Genomic DNA, 18,101 nt, shown 5'->3' on the forward strand with positions numbered 1-18,101 from the left:
AACTACTCCAGCATTGTCCTAGAAAAGGACAAGGATTTATTTTCTACTAAATAAACTTCATGAGTTATGATTTCTCCTTAAATAAACTCAATAATTTATCCTTCTTTTAAAATATTTTTTAGTTAGTTTTGTACTCATTGAATACAGTCAAGTTGATACCATTATTAGGCCCATCCATGTCCTACCCCGTCCCCCTGGCACCTCTTTGTTGAAGTATATGGGACATGTATTGTGGGGTTAGCCCAATTATGGGTAGGAGAAATATCTCTGCGTATCATGACCCAACATGTGGCTCTGACATTCTTTCTGCCCCCTCTTCGGCAAAATTTTTCTGAGACATGTTGGGTTCATTTTGGGTCTGCTTCAATAATGATGTGTTTAATGACAATGATACCATAAAATTCTACATCCTAAAAGGCAGGCGAAATGGTTGATGGTTGAACCTTCACCAGGCCCTTGGAGGGAACACCTGAGTCACAAGGCACTAGAGATGGTACGATGATGACTGACCTTAATTTTCTACAGTTTCTTTCTGTTTCTTTCTCTGTTTCTCTCTATATATCTCTTTCTTTCTCTCTTTCCCTCTTCTAACTGTTATATATTAGTTATCTTTCTCATCCTTCTCTTAGTGGGCCTGTAACTCCCAGTACCAGCACGTGGCTATCAGCCACAGTGAACTTTTGATCAGAGAGACCTACAAGGTTTCCTACAAGAAAGACAGATTTCTGTCAAAGTACTTGATGACCCACCAAAGGTTAATGGTAAGACTCTACTGCTGAAGACACCATATGTGGTTGACACGTAAAGTGGAATGACATGACTGGAAGCTGGAAGAGATTCAGTCCCCAGACAGTGCGTCTAGTACCAGAAGGTGCTACATGGGTGATTGGAGAAAAATGACCAATATCTGTCCAAGCAACTCATAGTTTAACCTACTTAGCAGTACATAACCTGTCATGATGCTCACACAAGTGCAATAGTGATGCATAGCCATGGTGGGGAACAAACTGCTCTTTATTAGGCTAACTGATCTGCTCAGTGGAACATGACCCATAGCTCGAGCTGAGAAACTAGTCAGAACCATATCCAAACATGAGCCTACTCTCCATTATCAAGCTACCACCAATCATGGGCTATAAGAGGACCTATACCTATTAAATTCTCTATAAAAAAAAATAAGGGTTATCCCATTTGTCAGGTGCTAACTTTATTCTCCATTGGAGAATCTGCCTCTCTTTTTCAGATAGACACAGATCCTAAGGAAAGAACCACCCCATCATACTTCAAAAGGGCTCCAGCTGAAACTAAGAATAATTGGAGAAACAATCAAGTGTGCTGTTTTCTTGGTGAACTGGGAACCAGCACAAGGGTGAAGGAGAGCAACACAGAGAACAATCAACTCCTACCAAATCAGATATCCAGAGACACAGGGGCTCCCAACACCTCATCAATTTATCCTTCTTCAGTTTGTTTTATCAATTCTTTGTTAAAAGAATAAGGGCTCAAATTTAGGGTTCACATGTTTGGGAGATCTTAACTATTCCCCAAAGCCCTGCATCACTGTGACACTAACAATGACACATTAAACATCACTGTCTCTCCCACCTTCCTTTTTTTTTTTTTCCTCCCTCCCTGTGGTCACTCTAATCTTTATATTAAACTTGTTTTCATGTCAGTATAATAATATGACAAAAGAGCAATTAGACCAATACAAACAGTAATGTAGATGCATTTTTGAATAAACTGCTTGAAGCTATGAAATTAATGAAACCAGTAGGATCAGAAGGCAATAGAAGAGGGGACAGGACAAGAAGCCAGCAGTGGTAGAGTTGGCTCTGTGAACTTATAAATTATTGCTCAGTTTTCTGTATATCAGAGATGGATGCCTGAGATTGCAGTATGTTAGGGCTCAATTTTTTTTTCAGATTTTAGAATACACATTGTATTTATTTCTGTTATTTTGTTCAATTTTTTGATGAAATCCTAAAGGTACCAGAGGAAAAGGAAATTGGTAAATCAAAGACACAGGCAATTTCTTCATTCATGGTCAGATTCTGAGTCTGACATGACTATTAATAACTGTTCCGAGGCTAAAAGATCCCAAATTGATTTGATATGTGGCCAAACAAAATAAAATAAAGGATTCTTTAAAAGATAGCAGTCCTTACACTACTCATTTTTCATTTTTTTCCTCTTATTTTAGTAGGGTTACTCAACTCTTTCATTTTCTTTCTTCTCCTGAAACACCTGTATTTGGCTCCTTAAAAATCATGGAAGGTAAATGACAGTAGTTATTCTTGCCCTTTGGGTACACACTTTACAAAGACTTTATTAAATGAAGCAGAGCTAATAAATTTCTCCAGACCAACATTGCCAAGTGCAGTGGTTGATAATATGAGATCTTTTGAGTTTTCCTATTCCTCAGCAGTGTACTCAAACTTTGATTAGATTTGAAGTATTGAAGAGAAAATATTTTAAAAAGTCACTGCATTCAACTCGACTGGGAGGCCGGACAACAATAGCCTGGGAAGTTTTCAGAGCAGAAGGACTAAGCCTGGGTCAAGCAACAGAGCTCCTTCCATCCACCTGGCTCTTCCTCTTCCTGCAAATAATCTGGTGTTTTGTCTTGAGCCTTCTCCAAGAACAGCCCTTCTCAGATGCTCATCCCTTCCCTCATTCTGATACCCTCAGGTTTTATGATAGATTTTACTACTGAGTTTTGTTCTAGATTCAGGCATTAAAATAAGTATTTAAGAGAATTACTATCATGAGAAATGCTTCAGTACAGGGTTCTAAAGACCTTTAGAGAAAGCTGGTAGAAGGAAGGAAGAAGTGCAAAATAAAGTCTTAAGCTCTAGAATAGCAAAGACAACCATGAATGTTCTAGATAATCAACAGAAATCTCTGTTTTGTTTAAATTTGTTTAAACCCTTCATTCAATCTTCTTTGGGCACAAAAATTATTTTAAGACCAAAGAGATGTCAGACTGATCTCACATCCACCTATGCATATTTTATTTTTCTTTTTTGTTTGTATTGTTTATTTTTTTAATTTTTATTAGCATTTTCCATGATTATAAAAAAAAAATCCCATGGTAATTCCCTCCCTCCCCCCCCACACTTTCCCCTTTGAAATTCCATTCTCCATCATATTACCTCCCCATCTCAATCATTGTACTTACATATATACAATATCAACCTATTAAGTACCCTCTTCCCTTCCTTTCTCTTCCCTTTATGTCTCCTTTTTAACTAACTGTTCTCTGCTAGCAAGTATTTCTATCATGGGAGACACTTTTGCAAAATCCATATTTTTAATTTATTCTGAAATAATTATCCTTTACACACAGAATCTACATTAGTGCAAAGTATGAACTGATTGAATTCAAGCTGTAACCTGTTCATCCTAGTTGTAGTCACAATCACAGTCCATCATGGTCCTTTCTTCTCTTCTTCTGTCCTTCCTTCCTTCCCTCCCTACCTTTCTTTATCCCTTCCTCTTTCTTCTCTCTTTCATATTTTACACACACACACACACACACACACACACACACACACACACACACACACACGGCTAGGTAAACTAGTCAGTAATCCACAGAGATTCTCCTGTCTGTGCCTTCCTAGTGCCAGGATTATAGGGTCTTACTAGCATACACAGCCATAAAGTAGGTACTAGGGATCTCAACTCAGGTCCTCAGGTTTGCATGGAATACATTTTTCTCACTGAACTATCCTGCCTTCCCCCCATGGTCTTTTCTTCTAAGACTAATGATCACAACTCTTGTTTGTAGTTTAATGTAAATGTTTTGACAGTATGTACTTGTGTTCATGCATATATGGAGCTGAAGCAGAGCCTACTGAAACAGAGGTCAATTTCCAGACTTTATTCCGCAGTTCTAATGACTCCATCATACACATGAGCCACTAAAATAGAGCATCAAACTGGTCTGGCCATGCCTTTTGTATTCTAGGTCGTATGTTACAATAAGATAAAATACATTGCAAGTAGACAAAAATGCCTGTTTTGTTCTGCCACACTGTCCAAAATATATATATGCTGATTTAGGATTTTTCTACTGCATCCATTATGGAAGGAAACATCTCTTTCTCTGTGGGAACCTCTCTACATGTTTTTTTTTTTTTTTTTCATGCAGTGAATTCATTTTGTCATAGCGTGAACACCTGTGTGACTATTTAAAGACCATAACACCAGGTGTGGGCATATGAGTGTCTCTCAATTTTGTGTAATGTTTCTCTGGCTGATTTCTCAGCAGGTTGGGTCAGAACAACAACAAAAAAAAAAGCCTTCAAGCTGAATATAGAAAATGTCTGAGAGGATTGAAGAAAATGTATCTATTACAAGTGTCTGCAATGAAAATATTACAAACAAATTATATAAACAATTCTTAGCTTTATAAGATACCTTTATTTCTGGTACATAAAAGGTGGTACAGTCTCTGGATGTGCCACTGAAAGCATATGATAAAGAATGGAAGCTTGGAAGATATAATATTCTCTAAACATTTGGAAGATAATGTGTAATAATACACATAGAGTATATCTTAAAAAAATCAAGGCTGTTTTACCTTTTACTTTGCCTCAGGATCTCTGTTCCTCTTTTCCAAGAGATAATTGCTCTGGGAAAAGCATTTGGTTTGCATTCGATAGCAATATCCCCACCAACTTGAACAACTGAATTTTTTTTAATAGGATTTTTTGAGAAATCAGGAGTGGAGGCTAAAACAAAATTAAAAATTGAATTGTTAAATGACTCCATTAACACACAATGACTCAAAATCAAATCAGTATGCTAGAGAGAATTTACTGTCTGTAGTTCAAACTGTTTACATAATCTGTTCAAGCTTTACTAAGGCTTACATACACAAGTAGACCCCCCATACATATATTAAATCTCTGAAAGTTAGCATGTATATATCACTGAAGTAGAACATAAATACTTTATTACTATGTTGCATTCTTCTGGGAAACTCTAAGTATCAAAATTCAATGCTTTCACAGTTAGCATGAAAACCAGTTCCAGGGAAATGGTGACAAACACTCTGGGCACTCAAACATCATAAAACAGAAATCCAGAAGCTAAAGGGAAATAAACACTAAATCATAGTTCCATCTTGCCCATAAAGGGAGTATTGCTGAAGAGGATGTGGAAAGGCTGTGAGAAGCTCAAGGTAGGTGGGAATTGCTTTGAGACACCATGTTTCCCTCATATCTGCAGAGACTGGCTGGGTCCTCTTGGTCCCCACAATGATCAACAATAACCACACCAAAGACCCTCATCAGAATTGATGTGGGTAGGAAGGAGGTATGTGTGCACACTTTTAAAAAAATCAATAAAAGTTTATTCTATGTTATACAAAACCAGACAGGCTTATAAAAGCTACAAGTAAATGCATATGCCAGTCCCAGCTTTGGATACACTGGATAATTGTTAAATAGACCTCGGCAGTTAAGGTGAGAGAAGTAGATGCATATAACTTTTGTGCAGATTCATGGATGTTGGATCCCTGTGTCTAATCTCAATTCTTAAAGTTCAAGTGAGCTAAGGTTTTCTCAGATGCTATGCCATATTTCCTTTAGGCCTTCTTCAGATGTTTTCTCTGCCCTCCAACTTCAGCATGTTTCCTCTCATGGCAGACTGAAAAGAAGGTACTGAATTGTACTTATGTTCAGCTCACCATGTGTTTTGATAGCAGTGATGTAATTCTTTGCCTTATTTTTTGCCACATTTTTAATTTGGCCATATTCTGTGTGAAAGTTTTAAGTTCAATAAAGATAAAAATCTCCCGAATTTTTATATTTATGTACATGTCTATTCACTGAAACAGTAATGATTAAAGCAATTTTCAAATCAGTAAATACATGTGATTCAGAACTTCATAAAATTTGATTGTTCTTTCTCAGAAGTTCCTTCATTTTTCTCCACCACTGGAATAATCCCTGGGGTAGATAACCATTGACTCATGCATTGTGGCAGACACCCTTGTTTGAATGTTATGAAATATCTTCAAATTGCCCATTCTTAATGCTTTCTACCCTAGGGACTTGTATTCCTAGTCTATCCCTGTGCCTGAATTGTGATGTGCCAAGAAACCCAGGTGAGGATATGAGGAGTTGGCTATAGAAACTTAGGGAAGTTTTGTTTTTATAATGAAAGAGATAGATGTGGCCTGTTCCGTAACCATCCTTCTCCTCTTTCCTTATGTAGGATTTTTGAACCAAAACAGAAAAGTTATTGGAAAAAAAAGAAAAAAAAAACCTTTTCAGATTGCAGTAATCTATTTGAAGGCTGTTGTTACTCTTGTGATGAGGTTAAGTAGATAACCATCTCTGAAATTTCTAAAATTCTGAAAGTAAATTTTTTATGTATATCTGGGAACAAAACTACTCCTAATGGATTCCCCTTGAGTTGTATCCAAACACTCAAATGAGACTCTAGTGGAATGGACCTCTTCTGAGCTAGACTCATCCAATGATGGACTCTTCCTCAGCACTAATAAATTCCAAGCACAATAATAATTACCACATTGAATTTTGTAAGAAACTAACATAAGCATTTCCTGCTATTTCAAGAGAAAGCAATATCTAGTATACAGAGTAAAAGAAAAAAAAAAAAGGTACATGATAAAGTTTGCTAATATGCCACTTCAAATTTCGGGGATATAAATAAATGACTTACCTAAAACTCTCAATTCTGCATTTGCATAAATTATTTGGTATTTATTTTCAGCAGCACATTGGTAGACACCTGAATCTGATACATTCAACATTGTTATGGTGAGAGTGCCATTTTCAATCTGGATTCTCTCCTAATAAAGGAAAAGTAATGTGAAGGTACTTCCATGTTAACATAACCACTCTCTTAAACAGAAAATGGTATCAAACAAAATGTATGCATACTTTGAGATCTGATACTGTGGAGTATTACAGAAGAAGTCTGAGCATATTTTAAAAAATGAAAATATACTTAGCACAATTATAGTGACCACAATGTCCTATGTTATCTTATGTATGTGATAATTGACATTCTCTACATCAATTATGTTATTTTATGTTCTATGGTATTCAAATTTATTTGTCATACTCCAACATTCTAATTAGTCTAAAAATATGGTTGACAATAATCAACAAATATTTAATTAGTAGTACATTCCTTTGGGTTTTTCACCTAAGGCCTTTAAAAGGCCTGGGATTTCTTGCCTTGGTAACTTGCTACTTGAGTTCCGAGTTGGAGGATCAGAATCTTTCCTTTCTAAAGTCCACTCTAAATGTTATCTCCACAGTAACAATCACTTAGAGTGCCACTTAGGAAACACAAATATAATCTTGAGTTCATATAGTAAATACAAACTTAGCTAAAATGAAATATTTCAAGATGCCTATTGCCATTTTACAAAGATAATAAAAGTACGTTGGAGAAAACAAAAATGTGTATGTAAAAGGTATACAGGAAAAATGCCACTAAACATAAAATAAACAAGAACATTATATTTAGCTTCTGAACAAAAGATGTTCTTCATAACTGGCTTAAACAATGATTACAAAAGAAATGATGAATTAACACAGTGAACTAGATAATTTATTTTTGTTACGTTTTTGTTCTTTTGTTTCAGAGTTTTGGAAACAAGCACCCATGTAGTCTAGGTTTGCCGCATGCTCCTAAATTCAGGGAGTACAGTCATATGCTGGCACAGCCGCTTTATGTAGTACTGGAGATCAGACATAGGCCTTTAGGCATGCTACACGAGCACGTTACCAACTGACATACATCCTCAAGCTCTATCTGGATAATTCAATGGGGAAGAAAACCATTTCCTTCACTGTGTAGTTATTGTGAAAGGAAATGTTGTTTAAATTGAAAAAAAAAACAACTGTAGATAGCTCCCTCTGATCTCCAGGACGCGCACGTGTGTGTGTATGTGTGTGTGTGTGTGTGTGTGTGTGTGTGTGTGTTTACACATGCTTGCAGGCATACATCATGTTGTGTTTGTGTAGGTCAGAAAAAGCAGAAAAAAACTTACAAATCAGTCCTGACTTTCTACTTGTCTGAGGCATGTCTCACATTGTTAACATTGTGTTCACCCAGCTAGCGGGCTCGCAAACTTCCAGGAAATTATCCACTCTGCTTGCTGTCTTGCTGTAGTTATGCTAGGGTTCATATGCCCACAATTATGTCTTGTTGAGGTGTGTTCTGAAGATCTGACCTAGGACACTCACATTTACAAGTACTTTGTCCACTGAATCATCTCCTCAGCCCTGTTTTCCTTTTTTTTTTAAATGTAGGCTTGGAGATTGTCTGCACTTTTCATAAAGTATTTAGTTTTGGTATTAAATAAAGTTGAGAAGGCTATAACTATTACTAGGGCTTCTTTAACCTTGAAAAAATGTCTTAATATCTTTGAAATTTCTTTACCTGAACCGTGGTATTAGACTAAGTTTTGAAAGCTGACTAATGTTTTAGTAGCTGTTGTAAGACCTTGGACTACTATTATCCCTTCTGCAGTTAATTATCATAATCTATTTTAAGCAATGGTAATTGTATCTCTCTTAAAAAATTATTGTGAGGACAGAAGAAGATAATGTACAAGAAAAGATTTGATATAAGACCTGAATCTTAGATTACAATAAATGTTAGCTAGGATGGTAATGACAATGACAATATATGAATGAGGATTTACCATTGACCAGTTGTTTGATGATGTGCAAGTTGTTTTCTCTACACTTATTTTTCTCATTTTAGTTTTCATAAGGATTGAAGAACACTAGAGTTCCTTTCCTGGAATACACTTGGCCCTGCTCAGATATGAGCTTTTCCTGAGAGTTCCAGTCACTGAATTATCAAAGGTTACAATGGAGGTGAGTATTCAACAACAGCATAGTTGCTTACCTCTGGCTTCAGGAGTTCTCCATTCTTTAGCCACGTGTACCAAGGACTTGGCTTTCCACTAGCTTTGCATTCCCAAAACAAGGTGTCATAAATGGAGAGGTATGTATTTTGGATTTTTTGTTCCCATTCTGGAGGGGCTATTTCAACAACAACAACAACAAAATAGGGCCAGCATATTTGTTGGCAAGGCAGTTTTATAAAACACAGTACAACTTCCCAAGGTTTGTAGTAACTGGGTCAAGGTTAACTTGGTTCAGTTGAAGTATACAAACATGGCTTGAGGGAATGAAATTGCTTGGGCCTATCTTAAGATAACTATTGTAATTATCACTGGGTATTGACTAAAGTTGAGCATTTCTGTCTGTCATTTTTCTACAAAATTGTATTACAGGTAGTTGCTGAGACAAATGGTCAAAATGTAACACACAGTCAGAGTAAACTACAGTGCTAAATATGAATACATGGGTCAATTTAGACTATATACATCAAATCAGAATTTTCTAGAATTATACAATTTTATAAACTAACCAAAATTAAATGTGTTGATAAGAAGCAACTGAACTCAGTACTGTGATACATCCATCAAACGTAAGTTACTTCCCATATTGTAGGATAACTTATGCTTTTTGACACTTGAGAGGGCATGAAACTGAGTTGCAGGCAAGTAAAGGACTTAAACTTAATCCTACACACAAGTGTTCCAAAATGTGTTTCCTAAACTGAGTAAGTTCTGCATAGTAGCAAGCAAAATAGCAAAGTCATTGACTTCACTGTCATTCATGTAAGTAGATGGAATGCAAATTAAGATTTTAAAATGAATATTCCTTCCATACAAGTGTTTAGAAACTGTCCATAGAATCCACACTGTGAAAGCTAAATGCACAGCCTGACTAAAGAACTGGCTCCTTTGGGAGTGCTGTTAGAAAAGGAGAAGAATGAGTACAAAGGAAGCTAGCACGGAAGAACAGGAAAGTTAAGGACAGATGAGTTATTGACTACGCCACCCATGTGTACTCATTTTGCTTCACTACAAGCAAACTTTTCAGGAATTTTTATGAGCCTTCTGCACACAGAGGGTGAAGCATGTCTTGTCTTGTTCCAGCTCACAGTCATGTAAGGATGGATTCCAGCTCACTGTGGTTACACATGCAAAAGTCTGAGCGACAGAAAGCACACCCAGAAGCAAGAGGCACTTCGTGTGGACCTGAGACAGATTCCTTCTGGTCACTCCTGTTAACATATTGGGACAAATTGTTGCTATTTACTAAGGACTACAGCAAGAAGTAGACCACGTGGAATTCCAATGGCAGACAACTTAATGCACAAAGAAAATCTTTCTGATTTGCAGATCATTTTCTGCTGTGACATATGCCTCCAATGAAGACCCTTAGAAGCCCTGTCAACCAATAGGAGTCAGAATGTGTTTAGGTAGCAAGAACTGAATGAAGCAGGAGTTATCTACTGTGGAAACCAGCACTATTTCTGCACACAGAATGTGACCCTTGAAGGCAAGGCTGAGAAGAAGAGAAGGTAGGGATGTAACTGAATCTTATTTCTGTGGAGTAGTAATACAATTAATTCTATATCTATCTATCTATCTAGATAGATAGATAGATAGATAGATAGATAGATAGATAGATAGATAGATATAGATATGTGTGTGTGTTAAAAGGTTATGATAATATATGACTTACCTGAGAGAATTACAGTCTTGTATGTAATTCTATAGTTTACAAATAAGTAAGAATATGATACTTTTGCTTATTTTAATAACTGCAATATTAAGATACATTCATTTATTTAACGCATATATCCTGGATTCTTTTCTATGGAAATTCAACTTGTTGATACTATTTTAGGAATTATTTTCAGAAGTTCATAGATAAAATATAGATGGTTATATTTTACTTGTTTCAGAATTATAACATATACATAAAATATAATGAAACAGAGACTGCTATTTTTTTTTCAAGTGTGATTCAACTCTAATTTATGATTATTTCTCTCTTCATTTAGGAAAACATAAAAACAACTAATATGTCTAGCATTGTCCCACAGGAAATGCATGGTTTTACTGATGAGCTGACTAGATTCCAGTGAGATGGAGTGTGAAAGGACTTGGACCACCACAACGAAGGACTATGGTTGAGTAGAAAGTGTCATTTTCAGAAGATCTTTCAAGGTTTTTAATTATGATCATGCTCAACTCATCTCAAAAGTTTCAAATACAGTATCACTGAAAATAATTTGTTTCTAAGATTATTGTAAAAATATATAACCACGTTTATGAAAATCTGTGTAAAACTAATACATCTGAGATCCACATAATTTGTGTTCTGGTTATTTTCTTGACTATATGTTTACCTGGTAAATAGAAAATTGGGAATTTATTTTATTAAAACTTAGACAAACACCACATTTGCTTCTTTACTATTGATTTGGCAAAGAATACTAAATTCTAAGACTTTCCTTTAAAAAGTGGATACTATTGAAAAAATAATATTCCTTTTCTTGGCAAGCATCAATAAAACAGTAGGGGAGTAGTCAGTAGGCAATCCTGTGCTATATATAAAACAGTAATTTCCATTTCAGGTTAAAATTGGAAATGCTAAAGAAATAAAAAATAATATGTCCAAAGGCATAATGTGTTCTCCCAGCAGGATCCTCAGTCATCATTTCTGTGAGGTAATTATGATATACTCAAATTTTCAACTTATCTAAAAACCTTTTCTCTCACAAAAATTCATTGATATAATTTTGCCAATAGAAGTATATTTTATCCCTTATAAGTATAGTTTTAATGAGTTCTGTAATACACATATATTGAATATGACAAAGAAGTTGGGAATATTTTTAACATGGCAAACATTTATAATTTTCAGATGCATATTACAGGATGAATATAAAAAATAAGTTTTAACAAAATACATACTTTGGGCTGGATAAAATAACACACAAAGTAGGTGTTTGCATAAATTCATTTATAATTCCATAAAACATCTTAAAATATTTTAGATATATTTTGAAATTCAATTTACTCACCATAGAAAATGAGTTGACCCTTGGCAAGGTTTCTTCCTCGAATATTGCCTGCAATACACTCATAAAAGCCTTCATCTTCTTGTTGGAAGTTTGGAATTTCAAGGATAGCTTGGGATTGGCTGTATTTGACTTTCCCTGGCAACGGGCTTCCATCCAACCTCCTCCAGCTAATATCAGGGACTGGACTGAACAGTAACACTTCATTAGAACAGACACTGGCTAGGTATTTATGACATCAGGATAAAGCAAGAGAAATGTTGAAAATAAGTCTCAAAAATCCCCACAATTATATCTATTATGTTGCGATTGGTTTTCTGGACATGCAATCATTCTTCATTCACACAACCAGTTAATTATTTAAGACATGTTTTGTGCTTCTCACATACTAGTCCTTGTACTATGTTCAGGGAATATATTGCTGACTAAAATAGGTATGTCCTCTGTCTTACACTGCTTGTATACTACTGGGAAAACATACCCTAAATAGAATATGAAAACAAATACATTTGCAAATTGCAGTTACTGAAAAAAATAGGATGCAGAGACAATAAGATTATAACAATGTGAATGTGTTGGCAAAGAAAAAAATTCTCTGTAAGAATGTGACATTTAAGTCTGGGGCATGCTCTTCATATATTTACAGATGTAAGAATAAACTATATGTTCATTTATAGCAAAATTAGCATTGGTAACTAAAGTATGCATGCTATGTAAGCTGGATTGTGAAAGGGCTCAGGTAAATAAAACATGTCCATGTAAGTTAGGAAACCAGGATCCATATTTTCCTAAGAATATAGTCTTTTACATGATATTTAAAGCAAAATAAAAATAGATTAAGGTTATACCTGTGTCTTGCTTGAAAAGATTTATAATAGGAGGTCTTAAAGGCATTTAATATTTTCTGTATAATTTAGATATATTTTAACACAGCAAAGAATTTATAATGCATGAGACTAAATGTCTAATTAAAAATAATAAGTTAAAAAATCACTCGTGTAGAAGGTGTCACCAACACAGGCATGAAGAACTGCCAGCTATAGGTGAAGTTACTATGGAACAGATTCCCTGACAAACTAATTGTAAAATGAACCTCTGATATATGACATGAACACATCTCCTTTTCTACCTTTACAATATTCTTTATTCCCTGAAAGATTTTTCAGTTGATATAATGATTTTTTTCTTTTATTTATTTATTTATTTTTTTATTTTTTTATTTTTTTTTATTTATTTATTTTTTTGAGGTAGGGTAATGCTATAGCCCAAGCTGGCCTGGAATTCTCTATATAGTTTCAGGCTGGCCTCAAACTCATGACAATCCTCCTACCTAAGATTCCCAAGTACTAGAATTAAAGGCATGAACCATCATATCCATCTTTATTTCAAAATTGAGATAATGATGATGTAAGTAGGTAATTTACAAAGTCAATTTGTTACCCTTGTAGGAAATGCAGTTTCTTCCTGCCTTCAGAAAAAGTAAGTGGGAGAATCACCCATAATATGTAAAGTGGTTGATATATAAAGATCTGTAGAGTTTGAGCACTTAATAACTACAGAAAGTGAGTGATAACCCAATGGAGGCTTCAAAGCAAGCCATGATACTGGTGATGTCTTGGGAGATTTGAGTGGCTAAGCAGTGTGCATTTCTCTTATGTGCATTATGTGCATAAAAGAGAAGGTACAGAAAGCAGTATCTTGTAGTCACACATAGCTGTTATGAAACATGCCCCAAATAACTGTAAGTCATCCACTTTTCTCAAGATTAACATAATAATTTAAATTTTGTTAAACACAAAACAAAATAATTACTATCCTATTTTTAGTTTATATCCTTTTAAGCACTTCAACTTCTCACAAATATAGATTGGCATTTTAGTAAATTATTATATTAAATATAAAATTATCCTCATTGTATAATTATTAATTTTATATAGTCCCTAGTGGATAAAAATGAACTTCTAGGATAAAATATATTTAGATAGAAAGATATTCACAAAGCCTGATGATTTTCATAGTATATGTAATATTAATTTCAAAATATATGTACATTTCATATGTAAATGTACTAAATGCATCTATGAGTAGTTGGAAAACCAGCATCATTTCTATTTCTGTTTGTTTATGTATATTTTCCATGGATTTCTCACAGTGGTCATATGTTATTTGTGGTACAAAATTTTTCTAAGAATATTAACTTACAAAAAGAGCTTCAGGAACCTGAAGTTTGTCTGAATTCATGATTCTTGATTCATGATTCATATTCTTATCATTTTATGACTATAAATCAGAGGCTTACAATGAATAATACAAAATTATCTACCCCAGATAATTTCATACAGAAATAAAAAAAAATGAGTGCCACAGTTGCATTTTACTACTTAATACTGATTGTGAAGTTATGAGTTATTTTTTTCAGATAACCAAGTACCAATTAATTGACAATTAAAAGACAGTAATAATAATTACAAATATCTCACAATAAATCAATACTTTTCACCTACCATAAACTCCACACCATATAATATGTATAAATACCTGTATTTGCTTTTCTATAGCTACCTATGGCATAGCTGGGATCTTCTTCCTTACCTCAGAAGCTATACTTAATCACTGTAATACTGACTTCCCTCTTACTGAAACTACAACACATTGTAGCCAAAATATGTATGGTCTAACAATGGAGGCCTCTATTTTAAATGTCCCAACAACTATGCAGATTAAAACCATCCTGAAGACAAAGAACTCAGTGGTCACACTGAATTTTTACTGAAGAAGTATTTTTCTTTTCCTTTGATGGAAGAAAAGAAGTATCCTGTATACATATAATTGTCCAACAGAACTATTTTAGCAAAAAATATCAGTGTTCAACTCCCACCTCTTGCAAAATATGTATGAGCCACAGATTCCCAAAGGCCTATATGTATGCTGTTTTGTGGGCAACTCTCTGCAAACTTTGTCTGTGGAGAGAGTAGACAGAACCTAGGAATTGTCATGTCCGCAGGTAAAGTGGTTAACGCACAGTTGACTAGATGCTAGGTTCAGGGAAACCATCTGCCATGTCCTTAATTGTATGACAACACTTTTTACCACTTGCTTGCTCTCCAGAAGTGGTTCAGAGGACTAAGTCAGACCTGTAAGCGTTATTTAACTGTAGGTTAATTATACTTTGATATCTAGTTCACCCTTTTTCTTTGTTTTCTTATTAATTTGAGAGAGAGAGAGAGAGAAAGAGAGAGAATGGGTATGCCAAGGCCTTATTAATCACTGCAAATGAACTCCAGGTGCATGCACCACCTTGTGATTTACATAGTTTCTGGGGAATTGAACCTGGGTCCTAGTGACTTAACCACTGAGCAATCTCTCCAGACCAGTTCTTTCTTTTCTTATGGGTTCTTCTTAAAAATTTTAGAATCACTTTCAAAAATTATCCCTTTACTGTCTACCTCTTATTGACCAAATAAGTAAAATCATTTTCCTCTTTAATTGTGTGCCACTTCAGTTAAAATTTCATCTTTACGGAATCCTGGGTTGTTTCTCAGTCTGTTGTTTATAATCTACATATTATATTCACACAAAAATGAAAGCCCATGAAATTAAACATGAAGACTTAGAGGAAGTACTCTGGTGAAAAACAGTATATTGATGTTATTCCTATCTTCTCATGGCTTAGGACATAACACTGACCTCAAGATGATGAGAGGAAAGTTATATTTTTTTTTATTTTTATTTTTTTTTGCTTACAGTCTTGAGGAGAGCTCCATGATGGCAGTGGAAAACATGGCATAAGCAGAGGATGGATATCACCTGTGCCACAATAGATGGAAAACAGCAGCAAGAGAGTCATCCAACTAATACAGGCCAGCTAAGACTTTTAAAGCTCAAGTTCGACTCCCAGCAACATGCATCATCTAGTAAGGCTCCACTCCCCAAATTGCCACTAGCTGAAGAAAATCATTCAGAACACATGAGTTTATAGGGGTACATGTGATTCAAACCACCACAATTGGGAACCAAATCTTAAAACGTACTGCCCTAGCAGCTCCAAAATTATACCACGATAACCACAAAAAGCAAGAAATTTAAGACAAATATGAGACTGAATGGAGATAGTAAAGTTTCCTCTTTTTAAAATACTGTATAATTTTGTACTCTGCTTAATCTAGTTGGGATTGGAAAGTATATTTTGATAATTATTAAGAAGGTTATAAGACTCTGCAGGCTAGGTTTTTACATGTCTGTCAGGCTTGAACATAACAAGAACCACAAAGTCCACACACAAAGCATGCTTAAGTGTTTTGCTTATGTTTCTATTCCCCTTAAGAAATATAATCTTATTCAAGTATGGTATTGTATAACTACAATCCAGCTACTGAGGAGGCTAAAACAGGATTATCACAAACTAAATCCCAATGTGAAGTCTATAGAGTGTAAAACTAGCATTAACAATTAAAAAAAACACTGTCTCTAAATAATAAGTATTTTAAAAAATCAGCTAGGTATATAGTTCACTGGTAGAACACTTGCTTAGCTCATGTGAACCCTCAAGTTCACTGCCTATTAGCTACCTCACCAAATCAAAAAAAAAAAAAAAATGTCATATCTTTAGTTAATCTGAGTTGGGATGAATATATACATCATTTACTCTTGCCATTGCATGTGTGTATAGCAGTTATAGGAATTAATGCTCCAATCAGAAAATGACATTGCTTTTGAGTGAACTATATGTGGAAAGAAGAAAACTCCTTCCATTAGGGTTTGAATATAATACAACCCTAAGCATCTAGTCAATGTGTCACCAGCCAATGGACATCAAACACAGAATTCCTCACTCATCATTAGATCCATTCACCCATAAGAAAAATAACTTATCAAACAATAGACAAAAAATTTACAAAAAATCAAGAAGATAAAAACCACATACTCTTCATAACTTTTTTGTTGTCTTTACCTCATTTGAGACATTGTCTTACTCCCAATCACAGAGGACCTCATGAATAGATTCTGAAGTCCTAAGCAGGAATGACAGCTGTGTCAGTGGCTATCAGTGTGATTAAATTCCACTGTACAGTGTATTCCTTTCACATATTTTATATTCTAGATTCTTTGGATCTTATTGAAAACCATGCACTACTGACTCAAGAACATTAGAAAATTTCGTGTTAACAAACTCATCAGAGTAATATCAAGAAATGCCATAAGATTTCAAAGTCAGGAAACAAATGTTGCCTGATATTATTTTTATGTTTTCTGATGTTATTTCAGTGGTCCTCTTGGTTAGCACTGGTCATACAAGAGGCAAACTCAGAATGAATGAAATATATTGATTATTATAAATACAATTATGATTTTTTTGAATATTTCCAACTCATATCAACTAAAGATATGCCTTTTTTTCTGGTTGTGGGTTAGTAAATAGGCACTAACTTAGGGCCTCACATAAACTTAGCAAGTGTTGTAACACTAAACTATATCCCAAGCCATTTTTGACATTTTATTTAGAAACAGGGTTTTTGTAATTGTTGGTTCTGATTTTGGAGTCACTATATATTCCTAGTTGTCCTTGAACTTGTGATGACCCTGTGTTAGACTCCTTAGTAACACAATATCTGAATAGGACTGGATTTCTTAAGGGGAATAAAAATGTAGACATTAATAAATGGCTATTATTAATACTATATTTAAGTGCCTCTATTTTCTTTTGTACAGAATTTATTTTCTTTGGTGAACAATTCTTTTTCTACCTACAACAAATGACCCTTTAGAGTTATGCAGCTGTGGAAAAAGGTCCAGATGAACATATGCCTCATCTCACCTGGGACATAGCTGTCCTTGTCCCAAGCATGGTTTGTGTGTGGACTTTGTGGTTGTTGTTATGTTCAAACCTTGCAGACATTATGTAAGAACTGAGCCCACTGAGTCTTTTATAAAGAGGAAACTTTCTTACCACTATTCACTCTCATATTTCTCTTTCATTTCTTGCTTTTTACTATTATCCTGATATGATTTTGAAGCTGTTAGGACAATACTTTTTAAGGTCTACTTCCCAATTGTGGTGGCATGAATCAGATAAAGGTAAAATTGAAAAACATTCATATATTGAATATACCAATCAAAAGTAAGATTCTCATATTATTACTATGTATATGCAACTT

General features: G+C 34.7%; 1 protein-coding gene across 1 annotated transcript in view; it reads right to left on the reverse strand.

Annotated features, from left to right (window-relative positions):
* LOC101610386 (contactin-6) overlaps positions 1-18,101 on the reverse strand; it is a 366,424-nt gene that overhangs the window by 98,279 nt on the left and 250,044 nt on the right. Inside the window, 4 exon segments of the mRNA XM_045134210.1 lie at positions 4,589-4,739; positions 6,700-6,829; positions 8,908-9,044; positions 11,950-12,134. Coding sequence (XP_044990145.1) covers positions 4,589-4,739; positions 6,700-6,829; positions 8,908-9,044; positions 11,950-12,134 — 603 coding nt within the window.

Source organism: Jaculus jaculus, chromosome 14, assembly GCF_020740685.1.
Source record: "Jaculus jaculus isolate mJacJac1 chromosome 14, mJacJac1.mat.Y.cur, whole genome shotgun sequence".
Classification (NCBI taxonomy): Eukaryota; Metazoa; Chordata; class Mammalia; order Rodentia; family Dipodidae; genus Jaculus; species Jaculus jaculus.